Source organism: Talpa occidentalis, unplaced genomic scaffold, assembly GCF_014898055.3.
Source record: "Talpa occidentalis isolate TD23 unplaced genomic scaffold, MPIMG_talOcc4v2.1 talOcc4.12, whole genome shotgun sequence".
Taxonomy (NCBI): Eukaryota; Metazoa; Chordata; class Mammalia; order Eulipotyphla; family Talpidae; genus Talpa; species Talpa occidentalis.
In genome coordinates this window covers 83,591,494-83,611,947 of record NW_023601212.1, presented here as the reverse complement: position 1 = coordinate 83,611,947, position 20,454 = coordinate 83,591,494, and the positions used below count along the sequence as shown (strand labels likewise).

Sequence of the window (20,454 nt, the reverse complement as noted above, 5' to 3'; positions counted from 1 at the left end):
GAACTGGGGTACAGGCGAGCGGTGCGGGGGTGGGAAGTGAGAGGATTCACCAGAGAGTGGGGAACAGAACAGGCAGATCCACTGAAATACACTGCTGAGGGGAGCAGCGGGCAAGACAGGAGAGGTCTGCTGTGCTATGTGGGTAGCTCCCTGGCTGGGGCTCAAACTCTTGTTGCAGTGGCTGCAGATAGCCTTCATAGGTTGCGTCTTAACCCCTTGCACCACGTTTTCCCATTTATTGTCATGTTTTCTAGCCAATGAATTTTTACATTCTAAAATTATATTCTAAAATTCACTTATGTTTTAAGAATTTGCTTTTGAATTTGAAAATATTGAATCCAGGTAAAATTGTTTAATCTTTTTTTTTTTTTAGAGGCATGTTTTATTTATTTGTTTTTTTTTTTTTTTTTTGTTTATACATGCACTGGGCACAGTCAGAAGCGCGGGAGGGTGAGAGAATTCACCAGAGCCAGAGCGGGGAGCAGAGCAGGCAGAAGGACCGAAGTACACTGCTGAGGGGAGCAGCGGGCAGCAGGAGAGGTCTGCGCGCCATGTACCGGGGCTGCAGAGGCTGCGGGCAGCTTCGCAACCCAGCGCTCAACCGCTGCGCCACCGGGGAGGCCCTAAAATTGTTTAATCTTAATGTGAGAGTGAGGGATTTAACCTTATTTGTATCTGAGAATGGTCAGTGACTGAGCTAACATAAAAATAGAACACTTTAGTCTCCCATCAACCCCAAAGCTTATCATTGGGCCAAGCGTTAAAAACCCTTTGTCCTTGGTCTGTTCTCTGGTTTCTCACTATTCATCTTTTTTCTTTACGGTAAAAATGTCACCAAGTCGTGCTTAAAGGCTTAGCACATTCATCTCCCAGAGAATGAAACACTGCCCTCTCCTCTTCCCTCACTTCGTTTGTGTGCGTTTTGATTTACTTTCAATTTTCTTGTATTGTGCCTTAAATTTTGATATCCTCTCCTTTCTTTCTTTTTCATTAATCTTTTTTTTAAAATTTGCCAGCCTGAGCTAATTGGGTTAATTTTTTCATCTGCATTCCTGAATGTTCTCATCTCCCTGCCAGAAGGATGCTCAGCTGGAGGGGGTGCAGTGGGAGTGAGTGTGTGGGGAGGACCTGAAGTGGAGGGGGTTATGAGGATGTTGGGGAGATGAGGCAGAGATGTGTGTGGGTGGGGGGCGCAAGGAGGGGGTGAGTCCTGGGGGTGGTAAGAGCATGGAAGGGGAGGGATTGGGGTGAGAAAAGTGGGATGGGTGCGTGGAGAGAAGGTGGGGAAGCAGAGGTGATATGGACGGGATGGGGGTGACCTTGGGGTTGTGGGGGCAGGAGCTTCAAGGGGGAGGGGCCTTGGAGCTGGAGGGGCAGGGTGGTAATGGGAGAGACTGGATGAAGCGGGTTGAGGGAAGGTGGAGGAACGTTGGGTTGAGGACTGGCGTGTGAGTCGGGGTGGTGGGGGATGGCGGGGTGGGCTTGGGGAGGGGCGGGCCCCGACCAGACCCTGCCCCCCTGGGCGGAGCCTCGGGCCGGGGTCTGTGGCGCGCCACCAGGAGGCAGCGGGCGTTGTGCGCAGGCGCGCGTCCCCGCCGAGGGGCGTCCTGGTGGTCTCGGGCCTACCTGGGCGCGGTCGCGCGTGGCGCGCGCAGTGGGCACGCGGTGTCCGCTCCGCGGTCCTCTCGGGCGGCCCGAGGCTGTGGAAAGGGCGCGGGGCAGAGGGCGGGCGCTGCAGACCCCGGCCCGCCCGGACCGCCGGTTCCGGCGGGGGCGCGTCCTGACGGAGCGCCCGGGCGTGAAGCCGCAGAAGTGAGTTTCGGGGGCGAGGGCGCGCGCCGGGGGTCTCCGACCTCAGAACCACCGGAGGCTCAGGGACCAGCGACGACCTCATCTGACCGGGAGGTAAATTGAGTAGAGAAGCCGCGCGCCGCTGCGGGTCCTGCGCGCCCCTCAGCCCGCGCCGCCACCTCCGGGCGCCTGGCGCGCTTCCTCCCCGCGCCGCGCTCGCGACTGCAATGTGGGTGCCGGCGGCAGTTTGAATCCCGGGCGTCCCCAGTGTTTCTCTAGACTTGTGGACGTCTCTGCACGGTCAGCCGCGGGCCTCCCCGCCCTCTCCCCGGCGCTGTCCAGGGCAGGGGCTGCCATGATGGAGGTGCCCGCGTCTGCGCCAGACCGTGGCCGGCGGCCTTTGTCCTCAGCTCCTGCTTTGCATTCGTAGGAGCGCGTCCTGAGGTTTCTGGCAGCTGTGCGCGCTCACGGAGGCGGGTCTGGGCCCCCTGGTCAAGGCGCCAGCTAGTGAATTAGCTTCGGGAACAGAAATCTCACTTCACTTCAGATGTACCCCCTCCGAGCTCTGACCCATTGCAACTTCCGAGAGGAAACCCAGAAAAGGAGCTCAGGGCTTGAGTGATTTCGCCGCATTCAGTGGCTGTGAGTCACTCTGCAGATGAGAAGGGACCTGGGCTGCCAGCGGTGGCAAGGGATGGACTGCATGAAAAGTGCGGCCTCATCGGCGGGGTGCTGGGGAATTTGGGTGCTGTGTTATTCCGCATTGAGGAACTAATCTTCAAACCCTGTCCCTAATGGCACCCTCTGCTCCCACATTTCCCACTAACTCTCCAGAAGCTGTGGCGCTTTCTATCCATGCCTGCGGCGTGCTGCTGGTCTGCCTTTCCTGATCTTACAGGGTCGAGAGCAGTAGTCCAGGAGGGCTGCCCCAGGGAGATCTGTTTTTGTCTCATTTGGTAGAAGGAAAAAAAAAGAACCCGAAAGGGAAAATGACTTGTCTAGGTCAGTAAGAGAAGAGAACTGGTTGTCACTGGCTCCTGATTTGGTGCTGTCCGCACTGAAACAAATTTCTTGCCACAAGATCCTTTTGGGAAACAGCACTCAAATTAGAAGAAACCGTTTTTCAAAAGACCTATGTCTAAAGCACCCGCCTCTTTTCCAGAGATTTATGAATATTCTCTGATTCAAGGTTGATTTATGAATATTCTGACTCAAGTTTGACATTATTGGTAATATTAGGGCCCCTTCAACATCAGTTTTATTTTTTATTTTTATTTTTTTTATAGAGGCATGTTTTATTTATTTATTATTTGTTTGTTTGTTTTGTTTATACATGCACTGGGTACAGTCAGAAGCGTGGGAGGGTGAGAGAATTCACCAGAGCCAGAGCGGGGAGCGGAGCAGGCAGAAGGACTGAAGTACACTGCTGAGGGGAGCAGCGGGCGGCAGGAGAGGTCTGTGCGCCATGTGGGACCCTCCTCCGGTGGCCGGGGAGCAGCCGGGGATTGAACCGGCGCTGCAGAGGCTGCGGGCAGCTTCGCAACCCAGCGCTCAACCGCTGCGCCACCGGCGAGGCCCCTCAACATCAGTTTTAATGAAGGGATTCTGTCTTCATTGTTTGAGATACCATTATTTGATAATCAGTTTTTTTTTTAAAAGATTTATTTATTTATGCATACAAGAACTGGGGTACAGGCCAGAGGTGTGGGGTGGAGGTGAGAGGATTCACCAGAGACAGAGTGGGGAGAAAAAGAGGCAGACTAACTGAAATACACTGCTGAGGGGAGCATGGTCAAGACATGGGAGGTCTGCTGCCCCATGTGGGTCAGCATCCTGGCCAGGGATCAAACTTGTGCTGCGGTGGCTGCGGATAGCTTCATAGTGCTGTGTCTTAACCCCTTGCACCAGCAATGAGGCCCCTCAGTTTTTTTTTTTGTTTTTTTTTTAATTTTTTTTTTTAATAGAGGCATGTTTTATTTATTTATTTGTTTGTTTGTTTGTTTGTTTTATACATGCACTGGGTACATTCAGAAGCGCGGGAGGGTGAGAGAATTCACCAGAGCCAGAGTGGGGAGCAGAGCAGGCAGAAGGACCGAAGTACACTGCTGAGGGGAGCAGCGGGCGGCAGGAGGGGTCTGCGCGCCATGTGGGACCCTCCTCTGGTGGCCGGGGAGCAGCTGGGGATCGAACCGGCGCTGCAGAGGCTGGGGGCAGCTTCGCAACCCAGCGCTCAACCGCTGCGCCACCGGGGAGGCCCTCAGTTTTGTTTTAAATGATATGTCTTTATCAGTCAGAGGGGGCTATAAATCATGAAAGCAGTAGGGAACATTGCAGGTTTAAGCTCCATGAAATTTTGTTGGAGCCACAAAGAGGTGTTAGGATGTGTCTTTCTTTCCAGCTACCAGCTGGTGTGTGTAAGTGTTTCGGAGAAGAATGGAGAAGCTGCAGGGCCAGCAGCTCTCATTCCTTTGCTCCTCTTTCTTCCTCTTCCAGGTGTGTCTTTCCAGATCTCCACGATCTTCCAATAACAACAAAAAATGAACAAATCCCAGGTGAGTTATTTCTTTATTCCCTATTTCATTTTCCAGGGAGTATTTCATATTCCCTATTTCATTTTCATATTGCATATATCCTTTTGAGATTGACTTTTTTCCCTCCCTTAGTGATAGGCATTTAAGATTCCTCCATGTCTTTTCAGTTTGACAGCTCATTTCTTTTTAGCACTAGATACTATTCCATTGTCTCAATGGAACACAGTTTATCCACTCACTCACTGAAGGGCTTTTTGGTGGCTTCCAAGTTTTGGCAGTTGTGAATAAGCTACTATAAACATCTGTGTGCAGGTTTTTGTGTGTACCTGAGTTTTTAATGTCACTAGGTAAATACCAAGGAGAATGTGGTTGCTGGATCATGTGGTAAGAGTATATCTAGTTTTGTAACAATTGTCTTCCAAAGTGGCTGTGCCATTTTACATTCACATCAGCAATGAATGGTAGCACTTGTCCCACATCCTTGTCAGCATTTGGTGGTGTTGGTGTTCTGGACTTGGGGTATTCTTTTTTTTTTTTTTAAGATTTTTTATTTATGCAAGAGCTGGGGTACAGGCCAGATGTGTGGGAGGGTGAGAGGATTCACCAGAGACAGAGGAAGGAACAGAACAGGCCGACTGACTGAAATACACTGCTGAGGGGAGCAGCCGGCGAGAAAGGAGAGCTCTGCTTGCCATGCGGGTTGCTCCTAGGCCAGTGGGGATTGAACCGGCACTGCAGAGGCTGCGGACAGCTTCACAGCGCTGTGCTGCGCTCAACCGCCTGCACCACCAGGAAGGCCCTGGACTTGGGGTATTCTAATAGGGAATAGTGGTATCTCATTTTCTGTAAAAAATGTGATTGGGATTTTTATAGGACTTGCTTTGAATATGTAGATTTCTTTTAACAATATTAAATCTTCCAGTGCATGACCACAAGATGTTTCCATTTAGTTATCTTTAATTTCTTTCAGCAGTGTTTTGTAGTTTTCATTGTACAAGTCTTTCACCTTTTTAAATTCCTAAATTGTTCATTTTGATGCTCTTATAAATGAGATTGTTTTGATTTCCTTTTCATATTGTTAATTGTTAGTATATAAAAATGCAGCTGTTTTTTGTATTGAATTTATATGTTGCTACTGTGCTGAATTTATTTGTTGACCCCAGCAGTATGTGTATGTAATCTTTAGGATTTTCTATATATAAAATCATATTTGAGAAGAAATCAATTTTACTTTGATTCATCCAGTTTGAATGCCTGTCTTTATTTGTTTTTAATGCATAATTGCTTGGGCTAGAATACCTAATACTGTGTTGGACAGAAGTGGGCTTCATTGTGTTATTCCTGATCTTAGAGGAAACCATTGAGTATGATATTTGCTGTGGGTTTTTCTTACTTGGCTTTTATTATATTAGTTTCCTAATATTTCTCATTTTAAAAAAATATTTATTTATTTAGGCATACAAGATCTGGGGTGCAGGTCAGAGATGCGGGGGTGGTGGTGAGAAGATCCACCAGAGACAGAGCGGGGAACAGAACAGGCAGACTGAGCGAAACACACTGCTGAGGGGAGCAGCTGGCGAGGCAGGAGAAGTCTGCGGCGCCATGTAGGTTGCTCCTTGGCGGGCTGGGGATCAAACTCGTGCTGCAGAGGCTGTGGATTGCTTCATAGTGTGGTGCTTAACCCCTTGCGCCACCAGGGAGGCCCTATTAATGTGGTTATAATGTTGGTCATTTTTGTATTTTGAACTGTTCTTGCATTCTGGTAACAAATCCCACTTAGTCATGACATGTAATCCTTTTAATATGCTGCTGAACTTGGTTTTTTTCAGGATTTTTGCATAAGGGTTTATAAGAGATGTTGGTCTGTTGAGTTTGCTTGCTTTGCAGGATTGCATAAGTTTATAACTGTAGTTTCCTTTGCTTGCAAAGTCTTACAACCTTGGTATCAAGCTAATGTTGGCTTTGTAGAATAAATTTGGAAATATTCCCTCCTCTTTAATTTTTTGGAAAAGTTTGAGATGGATTGGTTATTTGTTCTTCTTTAAGTGTTTTGTAGCATGAACTTGCAAATTCATCAGATTTGGGGCTTTTATTTGTCAGGAGATTTTTGATTACTGATTCAATTTCCTTACAAGTTATAGATCTATTCAGATTTTCTTTTCTCTTTGTGATTTAATCTTGGTAGGTTTGTATTTCTAGGAATTTGTCCAATTTATCTAGGTTATCCAATTTGTTGGTTTATAGATGTCCATTATTTTCTCCCAGTCATTTTATTTCAGCAGAGTAGTAATGTCCTTATTTTCATTTCTAATTTTAGCAATTTGTATCTTTTTGCTCTCTTTTTTTTTGTCCAATTAGGTAAAAGTTTGTGAATTTTATTGATATTCTGAAAAAATCAGCTTTGGGGTTTATTTCCCTATTTTTTTTTTATTTTGTTTATCTCTGATCTTAATTATTTCCTTCTACTATATCTGGGATTAATTTTTCTAGTTCCTCAAGTTATAAAGTTAGATATTTGATTTGAGATCTCTCTTGATTTTAATGTAAACTTATAGCTATAATGGTGATTGCTTGCATCTCTTCCTTGGCTCCGTGTTGGTTTGCTTTATTTTGTTTTTAAAGATTTATTTATTTATGCATACAAGAAGTGGGGTGTAAGCCAGAGGTGTGGGGGGTGGGTGGGAGGATTTACCAGACAGTGGGGAGCAGAACAGGCAGATCTACTGAAATATACTTGTGAGGGGAGCAGCTGGCGAGACAGGAGTGGTCTGCTGTGCCATGTGGGTAGCTCCCTGGCCAGCTGGCCTGGGATTGAACTTGTGCTGTAGTGGCTGGCGATAGCTTGATAGCACTGTCTTTAATCCCTGCGCTACCAGGGAGACCTAGCTCCCTGTTGTTTCAGCAGTCACCCTGCCACTGATAGAGGGGACAGGATGCTCCAGTGTTTTCTTCCCAGTAACAATAGCTTATCTGCATTTGACTATTAACCAGGAAAAAAAAAAAGAGATAAATTAAGTTTATTATTGTGTGGATTGGCATGTGTATATTATTTATTGCTAGGGTAGTTGAAGGATTTTGAGATAACTGTAGAAATAAGTCCAAAATTACCCCATAATGTATTCCCAAATACTTTTGCACTTCTTTATCTCCTCATACCTTGTAACTTCTATTCTCCTAGCATAATGCTATGTGTTTTCCTGCCTCTTTGGCTGTGCTTATGCGGTGGTACCACATTAACGAAGCTCTAATTTTCAGTGAAGCACAACCTGACACGCAGAATAGAACTGTATTTTCTACCATTATTTAACACTTGTTAGAAATGATTCTAGCATAGTACTCGTAATACCTAATTACAGGATAGGTGTTCATAAATATGATTTGTCTCATTACTAGTATTTAAGTTCTTCAAAGGCAGAAAAAGGATTAATTTAACTTAATATTCCTGGTAAGCTAGGATATCTTCCAGATACATGCTAGGAAATTTTCAATTTTTTTAAATTAATAAATTAATGTTGTTTGGGTTTTCCTACCATGGTGTCTCTTTATCCAAATTTTGATCTCTTTGGCTTGAATAGAAATGTGCTGGTCAGGGATCTGTGACATTCAAGGACGTGACTGTGAATTTTAGCCGGAGTGAGTGGCTACAACTGACCAGTACTCAGCGGACTCTGTACCGGGATGTTACACTGGAGAACTATGGCCACCTGGTCTCAGTGGGTGAGTTTTTCCTGTGTAATGCCTCATAGAATGAATTTCTCTTTTTAGTTCTTAGCTACCCAAATTTATGGGTCCTTCATGGAGAGTAATGTTTGCATGTGTACATATTATGGATCAAAGATGATTGTTCCTACCTCCTTAATGAAATGGTTAAGTGGGCACCTGTATTACGTGGTTCCTGAAACTGCACTTTCCTCATTCTTCACAGCCTTGACGTCCATGCAGCTTGTCAGAGCCTTATCCTCTGTCTCCTCACAGGGTATTGCATCACCAAGCCAAAGCTGATCTTCAGGTTGGAGCAAGGAGAAGAGCTATGGCCTGTAGAGAGAGAAGTACCAGGCCAGAGGAATCCTGGTGAGTTAGTCATACCAGGTGACAAAAAGAGGCCATTGGAAGTAAGGTCCCAGATGTGTTATTTAGCGACTGGACCCTTTGGTCTGTGTCTCAGTAACTTCTTTAGGGCCTTCAGATCTTTGGAAGGAACTGCACAGTAAACCAACTTGCTCAGATAACCTGAATTGCCCTTCATCTATCACCCTTAAATATGAATATTTTCCTTTTCTGCCAACTTTTAGGGAAGCTGACCATTCTTTTTTTTTTTTTGAAGCTGACCATTCTTACACCTAGTATTGATCTCTGCTTGTCTTGTCTTATACCTATTTTTCTTGGTTTCTTTTTCTCTAGTGTTCATTTTCCCTCCATTTTCATGGACTGTTTTCTTTTTGTTACTCTCTCCAACCAGACATTCATTCATTCTGCAGATATTTCTACTATGTGCCATTCATGTTTTTGGTATTGGGGAGAGTGTGTGTGGCTAAGTATGTACATCGTAATCCCTAGAACAGCCAATGATTGAAGATTTTTTTTTATTCATGTATATAAGAACTGGGGTATAGGCAGATGTGTAGGAGGGTGAGAGGTCTCACCAGAGACAGAGCAGGGAACAGAACAGGCAGATCTACTGAAATACACTGCTGAGGGGAGCAGCAGGGAGACAGGAGAGGTCTGCTGAGCCATGTGGGTTAGCTCCTTGTCTGGGGGTCAAACTCAGGCCGCAGGGGCAATAATAGCATGATAACACTGAGATTCAATCCCTCTGCCACCAGGGAGGCCCTCTCTCTAAAGTTTTAAAACACTTGTAAGAGTCTAAGAGACTTGAAATTGTGTCATGTTTCCTGGACAGGAAGACTCAGGCTGAAGATGCCATGCCAGTTTTCTTAAGTCAGTCTATACACATACCACTTACATACCTCAAATAAACTTAACCTGAAACAGCCAGAAGGAACTCAGATAGGTAATTGATGTCTTCTGAAAGGGGAGCTGAATGACTGGGAAACATTGGTTGGGAGGGAGATTTTTCACTGTTCTTGTCTGGTATCTTTTGAAATTTGACTTATATTGACTTTAATGAGTTATCATTAAATAACATCTTTTTTAGTTAAAGGGGGAATAGCAACTGTTTTATATGATACTGAGAGATTACGATGAAGACAGAATTAAGTGTTGAATTTGGTGATTTTGGTGATTTTAACGAGAAAAGTTTTTAGGGAATGGTGTGGTGAAAGCTGGTAGGTTCAAACAAGAATAGAGGATTTCTACTTCCCGCAGGAAGTTGGAAGGAGTAGAATCTACTTAAATATAACAAAACTTTAGTATATTTCTCGATTTTCTTTCTTTCTTTTTTTTAAAGATTTATTTATCCTTGCATACAAGAGCTAGGGTACAGGCCAGAGGTGTGGTAGGTGAGAGGATTCACCAGAGACAGAGTGGGGAACAGAACAGGCAGATTGACCGAAGTACACTGCTGAGGGGAGAAGCGGGCAAGTCAGGAGAGGTCTGCTGCGCCATGTGGGTTGCTTCTTGGCCGGCTGGGGATCGAACTCATGCTATGCTGCAGAGGTTATGGACAGCTTCATTGGTTGTGTCTTAACCCTTTGAGCCACCAGGGAGGCCCCATTTCTGGATTTTCTGAAATGTGAGGGAAATCAAAACAAATTAGGAACCTAATAGTGAACTGAAACTAGAGCAGGTTCATTGAGCAGCAAACAGATATGACATTGAATTTGTCCAGAGGACAGATGCTCACTCTACCCCATGATAGCTAGGCTGATGGGAAAGTGCAACCTGCATCTTCCACATGAAGTCAGGGCTTTGCAAATTTGGCTAAATCCTCCCTAATTGTTACTCTTAGCTCTCCTTGTCTTCTAGGAGAGAAAAACTTTTTCTTAAGAAAGGGATTGCTCCGGGCCTCCCCGGTGGCGCAGCGGTTGAGTGCTGGGTTGCGAAGCTGCTTGCAGCCTCTGCAACGCCAGTTCGATCCCCGGCTGCTCCCCAGCCACCAGAGGAGAGTCCCACATGGCGCACAGACCTCTCCTGCCGCCCACTGCTCCCTTCAGCGGTGTGCTTCGGTCCTTCTGCCTGCTCTGCTCCCCGCTCTGGCTCTGGTGAATTCTCTCACCCTCCCGCGCTTCTGACTGTACCCAGTGCTTGTATAAATAAATAAATAAAATAAAATAAAATAAAATAAAATAAAATAAATCTTAAAAAAAAAAAAAAGGGATTGCTAGTTTGCTAGTTCAGCTTTCCAGGTTCCCATGTATTATAATGACACCAGAAGTACATGAAAAAAAAAATTAGCAAGCTCAAATGAAGAAGTCATTTGTGCAACTTAGTAGAACCAATAGAATTAAAATATGGAGGACTTTAGATTTTAGAATTATTCAATAAAAAATTTTTAAAATTGTATGCAAAACAAAGTCCCAAAATAACCAGAGCACTTTTGAAAGTGAAGAACATGGTTGGGGTATTTGCCCTCTCAGATGTCAGTATTAGCTCTGTTGCTGTAGTAATTAAGAGTTCTCCATTGAAAACTGTCTTCTGTAGCATTTATTCTTACTTTCCAATAACCTAAATCAGAACCAAAGCTTAATCTCTGAATCCTTGCTTATCCCTAATTTTAAGTATATATATATATATATATATATATATATATTTTTTTTTTTTTTAAAGATTTCTTTATTTATACAAGCACTGGGTACAGTCAGAAGCGTGGGAGGGTGAGAGAATTCACCAGAGCCAGAGTGGGGAACAGAACAGACAGGCTGATGAAGAAATACACTGCTGAGGGGAGCAGCAGGTGCGGCAGGAGAGGTCTGTCACGCCATGTGGGGCCCTCACTGGCGGCCAGGGATCGAACCGGCGCTGCAGAGGCTGCGGGCAGCTTTGCAGCCCAGCGCTCAACCACTGCGCCACCAGGGGAGGCCCTTAAGTATATATTGTAAACTCAAGGCATCCTTTTGTGTTTTTGATAGCCCTATATAAACCTATGGTTGCCCTCTCTTACTTTAGACACCTCTCAAAATGAATCAGCCCATATTCATGTCTTTTTGTTGTTGCTCAAAAATTCGTGATAAATTCCATTTGATCTTTCCTCTTATATATTCCCATGCAGAATCTGCACCTCTTCCCACAGTCTGCACCTCTTCTTGCCTATGCAGATGTTTAAGAAAAGTTTTAGGACTATGTCTGCCATATAGTTAATGCTGCTTGTGCTCATTTTTTCACCTGATTCCCTGTTTGAACTAAAATTTTCACCTCTTGATTTCTTAATTACTCTCGCCAACATCAAGCTCTTCTTTCTTAGAATTCTCATTTCACCTAGTGGCTAACCTCAAAGTTGACCTTATAATGTGACACCTGAGAGTATCTGGCTATTACCTATTTTCCCCCACCTGAAAGATACCTTTTTTACTCTTCCTTACTTTGATATTGTACTATCTAATAGATTATTTTCATGTATTAATACTTATAGAGATGTGTTTTCAGAAAACATTCCGAAGTATGAAGCATCCTAAGTAGGCCTACATCACCTTCTTGTAGATGTGATTCACAGGGTATATAGATTGACATGAGGCCTTTATAGTTTACACCCTATTTTTTGACTAAAAGTTTCCAGCAAATTCTGATGTATAATGGTAAATGAGGGGTACTAACTGGAGTGACATTAAAACCTGACAGCAGCATAGTTGTAGTTGGGAGAGGTATGCAAATTGTTATATATTTAGAATTTCAGTGTTATTAAGTACTATTTGGACAAAGATGAGGAAAAGTGTATTAAGGAAAAGTGTAGGTAGTGAATACTTTAAAATATTTGAGAAAGTAGAGGTTAAGAGGCATGATTTGAAAAATGTGTTTGGCAGGAGAAGAGACAGAGATACATTTTCTGGAGGATATCTGTGTTTCTGGTAGAACCAAAGTTTAAAAGCAGGCTAACCAAGAGTAAAAATCTTCATGAGTCTTGTGACTTGTGATTAGGAATGAACATTAAAAAACATTTCTTGTGAATTTCAGCAAGAAGTCACATCTCACTCAACCTCATAGTTAAGGATAAAACTAATATAAATCTTATTTTATCTGTTGACATAAATAGCGGGCTACAGCTGTATAGTCTGTTTTATCCCACACCTAAGACTTCCTGTGATGTTTCTTTTGAATATCCACATACACTAATATTCTTGTTACACTACTTTCTGCTTATGGTTTTTGTTGGGTTCATCCCATTATCTGTAGTTTCTGTGCCATGCTTTTTCTTCAACTCAGCTATTCTTTGTGCTTAGTTTTCCTTTATTTATTTTTTTTAGTTCTGAAGGTCATATTTTAAAAATAGCAAATATATGTATGTTCATTACTAGTATTATTCTTCCTTTTCTTCTATAGCAGGTATTTTCTATTTTTGTTTTTTTCTGTTCCATGAAGAAATATGTTTGGAATTTTACCCAAAGCACTTGGGACTGAAAATTGAGAATCAGTGATAAAATCAAATGTACAAAGAAAATGTGTTAACATTTCAAAAATATACTTAACTTTTCTTATTTCTAGAAGTCAGGAAGTTTGATGACATCAGAGGGAGAAGCCAGGAAAACCAAGATAAACATTTGTGGCGAGTTTCACTCACCAACAAAAAAACATTTACTGATAAGACAGATCGGGTTTTCAGAAAGACATTTAATTTGGACACAAACCCAGTTTCTGCAAGAAAAACACCATGTGAAGATAACATAGGTGGATTAAGTTTGAAAAATGTTTCAGAATTAGTCAGTGGTAAAAATCATTCCAGTAAGAACTCTGATGAAATTAATGCATGTGGGAGGTTGCTTCTTCCAAACAGACAAGAAAATAATTATGCTGAAAAGAAATCTGATGAATGTAACCAAGATGGGAAAACCCTGAGTCTTGACGAGGACCTTAGCGAGCAACAAAGAATTCAGACTTCGAGACCACCTCTTAAAGGTAACGAATATGAAGAAACCCTCCTTCATGAGGCAGCTGACATCACACCTGGGAGGGCTCAAACAGAAAAGAAATCCTGTGATTCTAAGGAATATGGGGAAAATATCAGTGACAGGTCAGCCCTAGAAGTTTCCCAGGAAATTCATACAGGGAAGAATAACACTGAGGTTAATGAGAAGTCAACCCTTAGTCATCATCAGAAAGTTCATATAGATGAGAAAACCCATGAATCTAATAAAAGTGAGGATAATTTCAGCAAGAAGTCACAACTCACTCAACCTAATAAAACTCAAACAGGAGGAAAAATCTTCCAATGTAATCATTGCAAGAAATCTTTTGGTCAGGAGTCTCACCTTACTCAACATCTGAGTACACATGCAGGAGAGAAACTATGTGAAAGTAATAAATCTCAACTTGACTCTCCAAGAACACACACAGGTGATAAACCCAGTGCATCTAAGGAATGTGGTAAAGCCCCTGTGACGTCAACCCTTACTGATCAGCAGAGCACGCAGTTAGAAAAGAGGCCCTTTGTATGTAATGAGTGCAAGAAAGCTTTCCGTCATAGCTCAGCCCTGAAAGTTCATCAGAGAATCCACACAGGAGAGAAGCCCTATCAGTGTAATGAGTGTGGGAAATCCTTCTATGCAAAATCAAACTTCAATCATCATCAAAGAACTCACACAGGGGAGAAACCATATGAATGTAAGGATTGTGGGAAATCCTTCTGTGTGAAATCAAACCTAACGAAACATCAGAAAACACATACAGGGGAGAAACCTTTCAAATGTAATGAATGTGGAAAAACTTTCTTCCAGAAGTCACAGTTTGCTGACCATCAGAGAACTCACACAGGGGAGAAGCCCTATGAATGTAATGAATGTGGGAAATCCTTTTACTATAAGTCAGCCCTGCATGTACATCAAGGGAAGCATACGGAAGACAAACCACATAAATGTACTGAATGTGAGAAATCCTTCTGCTATAAGTCAGCCCTGATTATACATCAGGTATCTCACACAGGAAAAAAGCCCTATGACTGTAATGAATGTGGAAAAACCTTCTGTGTGAAGTCAAATCTCACAAAACATCAGAAAATTCACACAGGTTTGAAGCCCTATGAATGTAATGAGTGTGGCAAGTCCTTCTCTATGAATTCAATGCTTGTTGTACATAAAAGGATTCACACAGGGGAGAAACCCTATGGATGCAATGAATGCGAGAAGTCCTTTTACAAAAAGTCAGCCCTTACTAAACATCAGAAAACTCACACGGGGGAAAAACCACATGAATGCAATGAATGTGGGAAAGCCTTCCATATGAAGTCAACTCTCATTATACACCAGAGAACTCACACTGGAGAGAAGCCCTTTAAATGTAATGAATGTGAAAAGGCCTTCTATGTCAAGTCACTTCTTAATATTCATCAGAGAAATCACACAGGGAAGAAACCCCATGTGTGTAGTGAATGTGGAAAAGCCTTTTCTATGAAGTCGAATCTCACAGACCATAAGAGAACACATTCAGAAGAGAAACCATACGAATGTAATGAATGTCAGAAAACCTTTCGCCACAAGTCAACCTTGACTGTACACCAGAGAACTCACACAGGGGAGAAGCCCTATAAATGTAATGACTGTGGAAAATCCTTCTATATGAAGTCCGCTCTCAGCCAACACCAGAGAATACACACAGGGGAGAAACCTTATGGATGTAAAGAGTGTGGGAAAACCTTCTTCCAGAAATCACACCTCACTAAACATCAGCGAACTCACACAGGGGAGAAACCTTATGAATGTCAGGAGTGCAAGAAAACCTTCTTCCAGAAGTCACATCTCATTGAACATCAGAGAACACACACTGGGGAAAAACCCCATGAATGTAATAAATGTGGGAAATCTTTCTGTTATAAGTCCGCCTTAACCATACATCAGAGAACTCACACCGAAGAAAAACCTTATAAATGTAATGAATGTGAGAAGTCTTTCTGTATGAAGTCACACCTCACTGTGCATCAGAGAACTCACACAGGGAAGAACCCCTTTGAATGTAACGAATGTGGGAAAACTTTTTATGTGAAGTCAAACCTCATTAATCATCAGAGAACACACACAGGTGAGAAGCCATATGAATGTAAGAGGTGTGGGAAATCCTTCTGTATGAAGTCAACCCTCACAGTACATCAGCGGACACACACAGGAGAGAAACCCTATGAATGTAGTGAATGTGGAAAATCCTTTTGTAAGAAGTCAACTCTTACTAAACATCAGGTCATTCATGCAAGAGAGATACCCTAATTGGGGAAAAAAAAAGGGAAAATCTTCCTGTGTGAAGTCAAATTTTGTCATGAAAGAAATCATAGGAATGTAATAATGTGAAGACTCCCTTGTTGGCATCAGAAATTACACATGTGGTGGGGGTTGGCTGACTCTCCATGAATGAGATGAATATGCACAACTTTCTGTGTCATGCCTTCCTGTTGGAGAGCTTGTGGATTCACCTATTAAATGCGTGCTTCAGATAAATCAAGGGGGCAGAGAATAAAGAATACCACAAAGACATAAAAGCATTTACAAAGTTGCAACCTACTGGCATTAATATTGAAGGGAAATTATATAAATGTGTTATATGCGTGAAAGTTCTAAGGAAAAAGTCAAACTTTATACATAAAAGGAATACTGAGGGGAAACCTGTCAATTTGAGATATGTGGATACATTTTTTTCTCTAGAATTAATGTAATACTAGAACTCATTAAACTGATACCCAAAATTTGAAAATGTGACATAAGATATAGCCAATGCTGATGTTACTCATTGTTAGGATATAAAATATTTTGAAAAACACAAGTTGCAGTAGCAGGCTAACAGAATCGGATGTGTGAAGAATCCTTGATGTAAGCAAGGCTTAGGGATGTTAGTATGCAACACAGATGTTGTGTATGTTTGATTTACTCAGTGGGCATCAAAGTAGTTGTCAGTAGAAAATATATACCCATATCATAATTATTATGAAAAATTTCTCTCACTAAGTGCCACCAGTGTTTCTTTGTATTTCAATACATTGTAAATGACATGTTTGACAAATTTGAAGTACTGTACCAGGACATTCTGAGAAAAGCAATGTAAAGAAAATGGTATGTTACCTTTTGTGTAAGAATTGAGAAGAAATAAGAAAAATATATGTATATGTACTTGCATAATTATTTTTTCAAAGAGACACACTAGACCATAAACTATAAACTAATACCTGAGAAGGCAGGCGTGAACAGGGTAGTGGAGTTAGGAATGGAGCAGGTTTCTTTGATTATAACTTTTTATGAAATTTTGACTTAAACAAATGTAAGTTACATATTTAATATTTAGTACAGCACATTCTAAAATTGAAAACAAACTAAATTTATATCAAATTGGTAGTTTAACCAGAGAAAATTATTCAAGAAATGTTTGAACACTGTAGTATGACTTACATCCTTAATGAGATGTATTTAAGAACAAAAAGATCTGTAAAAACTTATAGACGCTGCTAGTTAATTTTGTTGTTAATAATTTTAGTGTTACTTTGAATCTATTTTGTGTATATTAAGATGAAGCAAATGGATAATTGTTAAAGTTAGTAGAAACTAAAATTTCCAGTCTGAGATGATTATGAAATAAAACATATGTAAAATTCCCTATAATGATAAATAGGAAATGGAAATATCACTCATTATTTAAAAAAATTAATATACTTCCTAGCTATGTCCATTGAGAAGACCTAAGCACAATTGCATCCCCATAGTGATGAACAAATTTGGTCTCCAAATCACCCACTATGAGAACCAGGACTCCTTGGAGAAGTCACTGATTTTAGGTTTGGGTCCTGAAGTGTCAAAGGTGAGCCACGGACCTGTTGGGTCAAAACTAAGGAAGCATTCAGGGATTAAGGCAGGTGTGTTAAAGGTCACAGAAGTTAGCTAGAATGGGTTCTTACTAACCACATCTGAGATAATTGAATAATTGACAGTGAAACAATTACTGTCTATAACATTTTGAATAAAAATTTGAGTTACAGCAATACCAAAAGGGGAAAGAGCTAACATTTTTACTATTGAAGGCAAATCTTACATAAATTCTTTGTAGCTAGAGGGAATTAATTCAATTTTCACTCTGTTCTTTTAGTAATAATGACAACTAGTGTAGAAGGAATGACAGATTTTGAAAAATTGCTCATTTGCAGCGCATATTCTGGGCAAAGATTGGCAATGGATGCTAAATCATTTAGATGTGGAGGAATTGGGTTTGTCTAATGCCAGAGTATCTCCCACAGGTATTTTACTTATTGAAACAGAAACAAATGTACTTTTCCAGTGGAATGACTGACTGTCCAGCTTTGATTAAGTGATCAAATGTAGTGTGAGAGTATTGACATTATGTGCATCCTGATGACATACACCAAGGAGAACTTATGTTGCATTGAGAAGTATCCTTGCCAGAATATTTAACATGAATCCAACCAAATGTTTAGCCTTTTAGCTTACAGTAAGTACAGGAAATGAGCAACAGCTTCAGTGAAAAGTAACAAATCTGGGATGTTGTGTAGCCTACAAGATTGCTGGCCTAGTTTGCTCACAAAGTCAAAGAAAAGCTTGGGGGTGACTTCAATCCAAAGAGATTAAAAGAAACAGTCAAATGCTCTGCATGAACCTTGATCAGATCCAAAGACTTGTGGCTCAAAAAAGCCATGGAAATTTTGGAGGCATTTGGAGGAGTTTGAATATGACATGGGTATTAGATAATTTTAGGGAATTAGTGTTAATTTCTTAAAGTGAGATGATCATGATAATGAAAGTTAGTGTGTGTTTCTGTATATGCATGCTGAATATCGTGATTAATTGTGATGTCTGCAAATTTGAAGTGATTTCCAGGAAAAAACACATCTAAGTAGATGAAGCAAATATTGGATTCAAGTGGTAAGCACATGGGTGTTTATTATATTTTTCTTAAAAGAACTCTGAATTTTTTTTAAATTAAGGTTTGGAAAATTATACCACTTTACGTATTCATACTAGGTCTGTTGGCATCAACATGCCCATTGTTATTGACTTGCTCTTCAATAAAGAAGCCGAACAATGTCTTTTTAGAAAGCGTCCCACTGTCTTGGGTGTAGGTGGTTTAATGAAAACCTATTCATAATGTATGCAAAGGCTGAGACCAATACTGTTAACAGCACAAACTCATATTCAGAAATAGTGGCAAAAGCATTGCTCATCACACAGAACAATGGTGCTGTTTAGAAAATACCCTCATCTTCCCTTCTCTGTTTAAAGGGGTAACTATGGAGATACAAAGCACCCAGGTGCTTGATCATGTGGCAGACACTGTAGCCTGACTTTTGCTTCCCACTTGACCTGATTATACCTTGGCATCGGGTTGGCAGATTGCTCTATTCTTCCTTGTCAGACATCCTTGGTGTGGCTTGTTTTTCTTTCACTAGGGATTGTTTGGGGCTGAGCCAGTAGGATGTTTAGGGAACTCATTGTTAGGAGTCTGAAGCAGAATATGGCATTGTCCATCTAGATACCACCATTGTTTGCATTTTGTGACTTGGGGTCGGCAGTACCAGGTGAGGGTGGTGGGTAGAGAGGTTACCGAACTGTGGTGGGTGATTGCCAAGGGTGCGGAATTAACCAGCTGTAGAGCTGCTGTTTCAGGAACACCTGAGGTCATGAGTTTTCCTTATTGATTAAGCCTGTTGGAGTTAAGATTTTCCTCTCAATTGGAGCTATAAATTATCTGAACATTGTACATATGTAATTCAGAGGTACATATGTAATTCAGAAGTGTTAGGTATAGGAATTTGGGGGAAACAGTGATTTCTTCTGAGAAAATTATTCAATGACTACATTTTCTTTTATTTATTTATTTATTTATTTTTTTTTTAAATATTAAATTTTATTTTTATATTCCCCCATACAATTGCAAACGCCCCATTCTGACCCCAATCCTTCCCCTCCCGCCCTACATTTTCTTTTACCTTGTAAATTTCCACCTAATGAAATGTTATTTCCTGTTTGAGAGAAAGCACAGGAAATTTCCATCTGGAACTTTGTTAAAGATTAAGTATTCTTTCTCTTTATATAAAATAACCTTTAAAAATTAAATGACTGATCATTTTCCACTTTTTTTCTTGACAAGCTGTGGCTTGATGTAAGGATCTGATTTCTTGATTTCCTAGTGAATTGCTAGTTCTTTACACCACTTAATCTGTCTTTTGGTCTCTGATTTGAAATATAATTGACCCTTCAACAACAGGAGGTTGGGAGTGCTAACCGCTGTGCATTAAAAAAAATTTCAGTATAACTTTTGACTCCCCCTACCCCAACTGAACTAGTGCCTTGTTGACTTACAGATTACATTAACTTGGTTACACATTTATATTTGGAAATGGCTCACCATAAAGGCCTTCATCCTTGTTTTCACGTTGAGTAGACTAGGAGGAGAAGGAAGATGCAGGGTTGGTCTTAACTGTTGTGGGTGGCATAGAAGGCAGAAGAGGTGGGCAAAGTCAGTATAACTTTATGGAAATGTCTTAATTTCTGTCTGACTTTGGCATTTCTCAAAAAATTCTGTCCACCTTTTGCTTTAGTTCTGTATCATAGAAATGTCCATGTTATATAAAAAAGTATTTTGCATAATTGGACCATCCTGCGATGTTGTCTAGTGTCTATTTGTTTTCTGGCACTGCTTTTTCTGCATCTTCTGGCACTGGTTTAAAGATTTATTTTATTTATTTATGCATACAGGAACTGGATCATAGGCCAGCGGTGCCCGGGGTGAGAGGATCCATCAGAGACAGAGTGGGGAGCAGAACAGGCGGATCTACTGAAATACACTGCTGAGGGGAGCAGTGGGTGAGACAGGAGAGGTCTGCTGCACCATGTGGGTCAGCTCCCTGCCATAGCATCAAACTCATGCTGCAGTGGCTGTGGATTGCTTCATAGTGCTGAAAATTGACCCCTTGTGCCACCAGGGAGGCCCCTGGCACTGGTTTAGAAGTACTCACCTCCATCGTCTTCTGTTAATTCCTCTAGTGGGGAGTTATCTGTGTTTAAGTGGTCCCACACAATCCAAACCTGTGTTCAAGGTT

At 41.6% G+C, this 20,454-nt stretch overlaps 1 protein-coding gene across 1 annotated transcript; it reads left to right on the top strand.

Moving 5' to 3' along the window:
* Positions 1-1,780: 1,780 nt before the first annotated feature.
* Positions 1,781-19,177, top strand: LOC119241653 (zinc finger protein 665-like). The gene is made up of 5 exons (XM_037507086.2): positions 1,781-1,905; positions 4,285-4,343; positions 7,898-8,039; positions 8,298-8,393; positions 12,918-19,177. The coding sequence occupies exons 2-5, from the start codon at positions 4,329-4,331 to the stop codon at positions 15,623-15,625; spliced, it is 2,961 nt and encodes a 986-aa protein (XP_037362983.1). The 5' UTR covers positions 1,781-1,905; positions 4,285-4,328; the 3' UTR covers positions 15,626-19,177.
* Positions 19,178-20,454: the final 1,277 nt, after the last annotated feature.

Excerpts from the sequence above, each read along its gene's own strand:
- LOC119241653 (XM_037507086.2), top strand. Across the intron at positions 8,040-8,297 it reads TGGCCACCTGGTCTCAGTGG|GGTATTGCATCACCAAGCCA; the intron begins GTGAGTTTTTCC and ends GTCTCCTCACAG. Across the intron at positions 8,394-12,917 it reads ACCAGGCCAGAGGAATCCTG|AAGTCAGGAAGTTTGATGAC; the intron begins GTGAGTTAGTCA and ends TCTTATTTCTAG.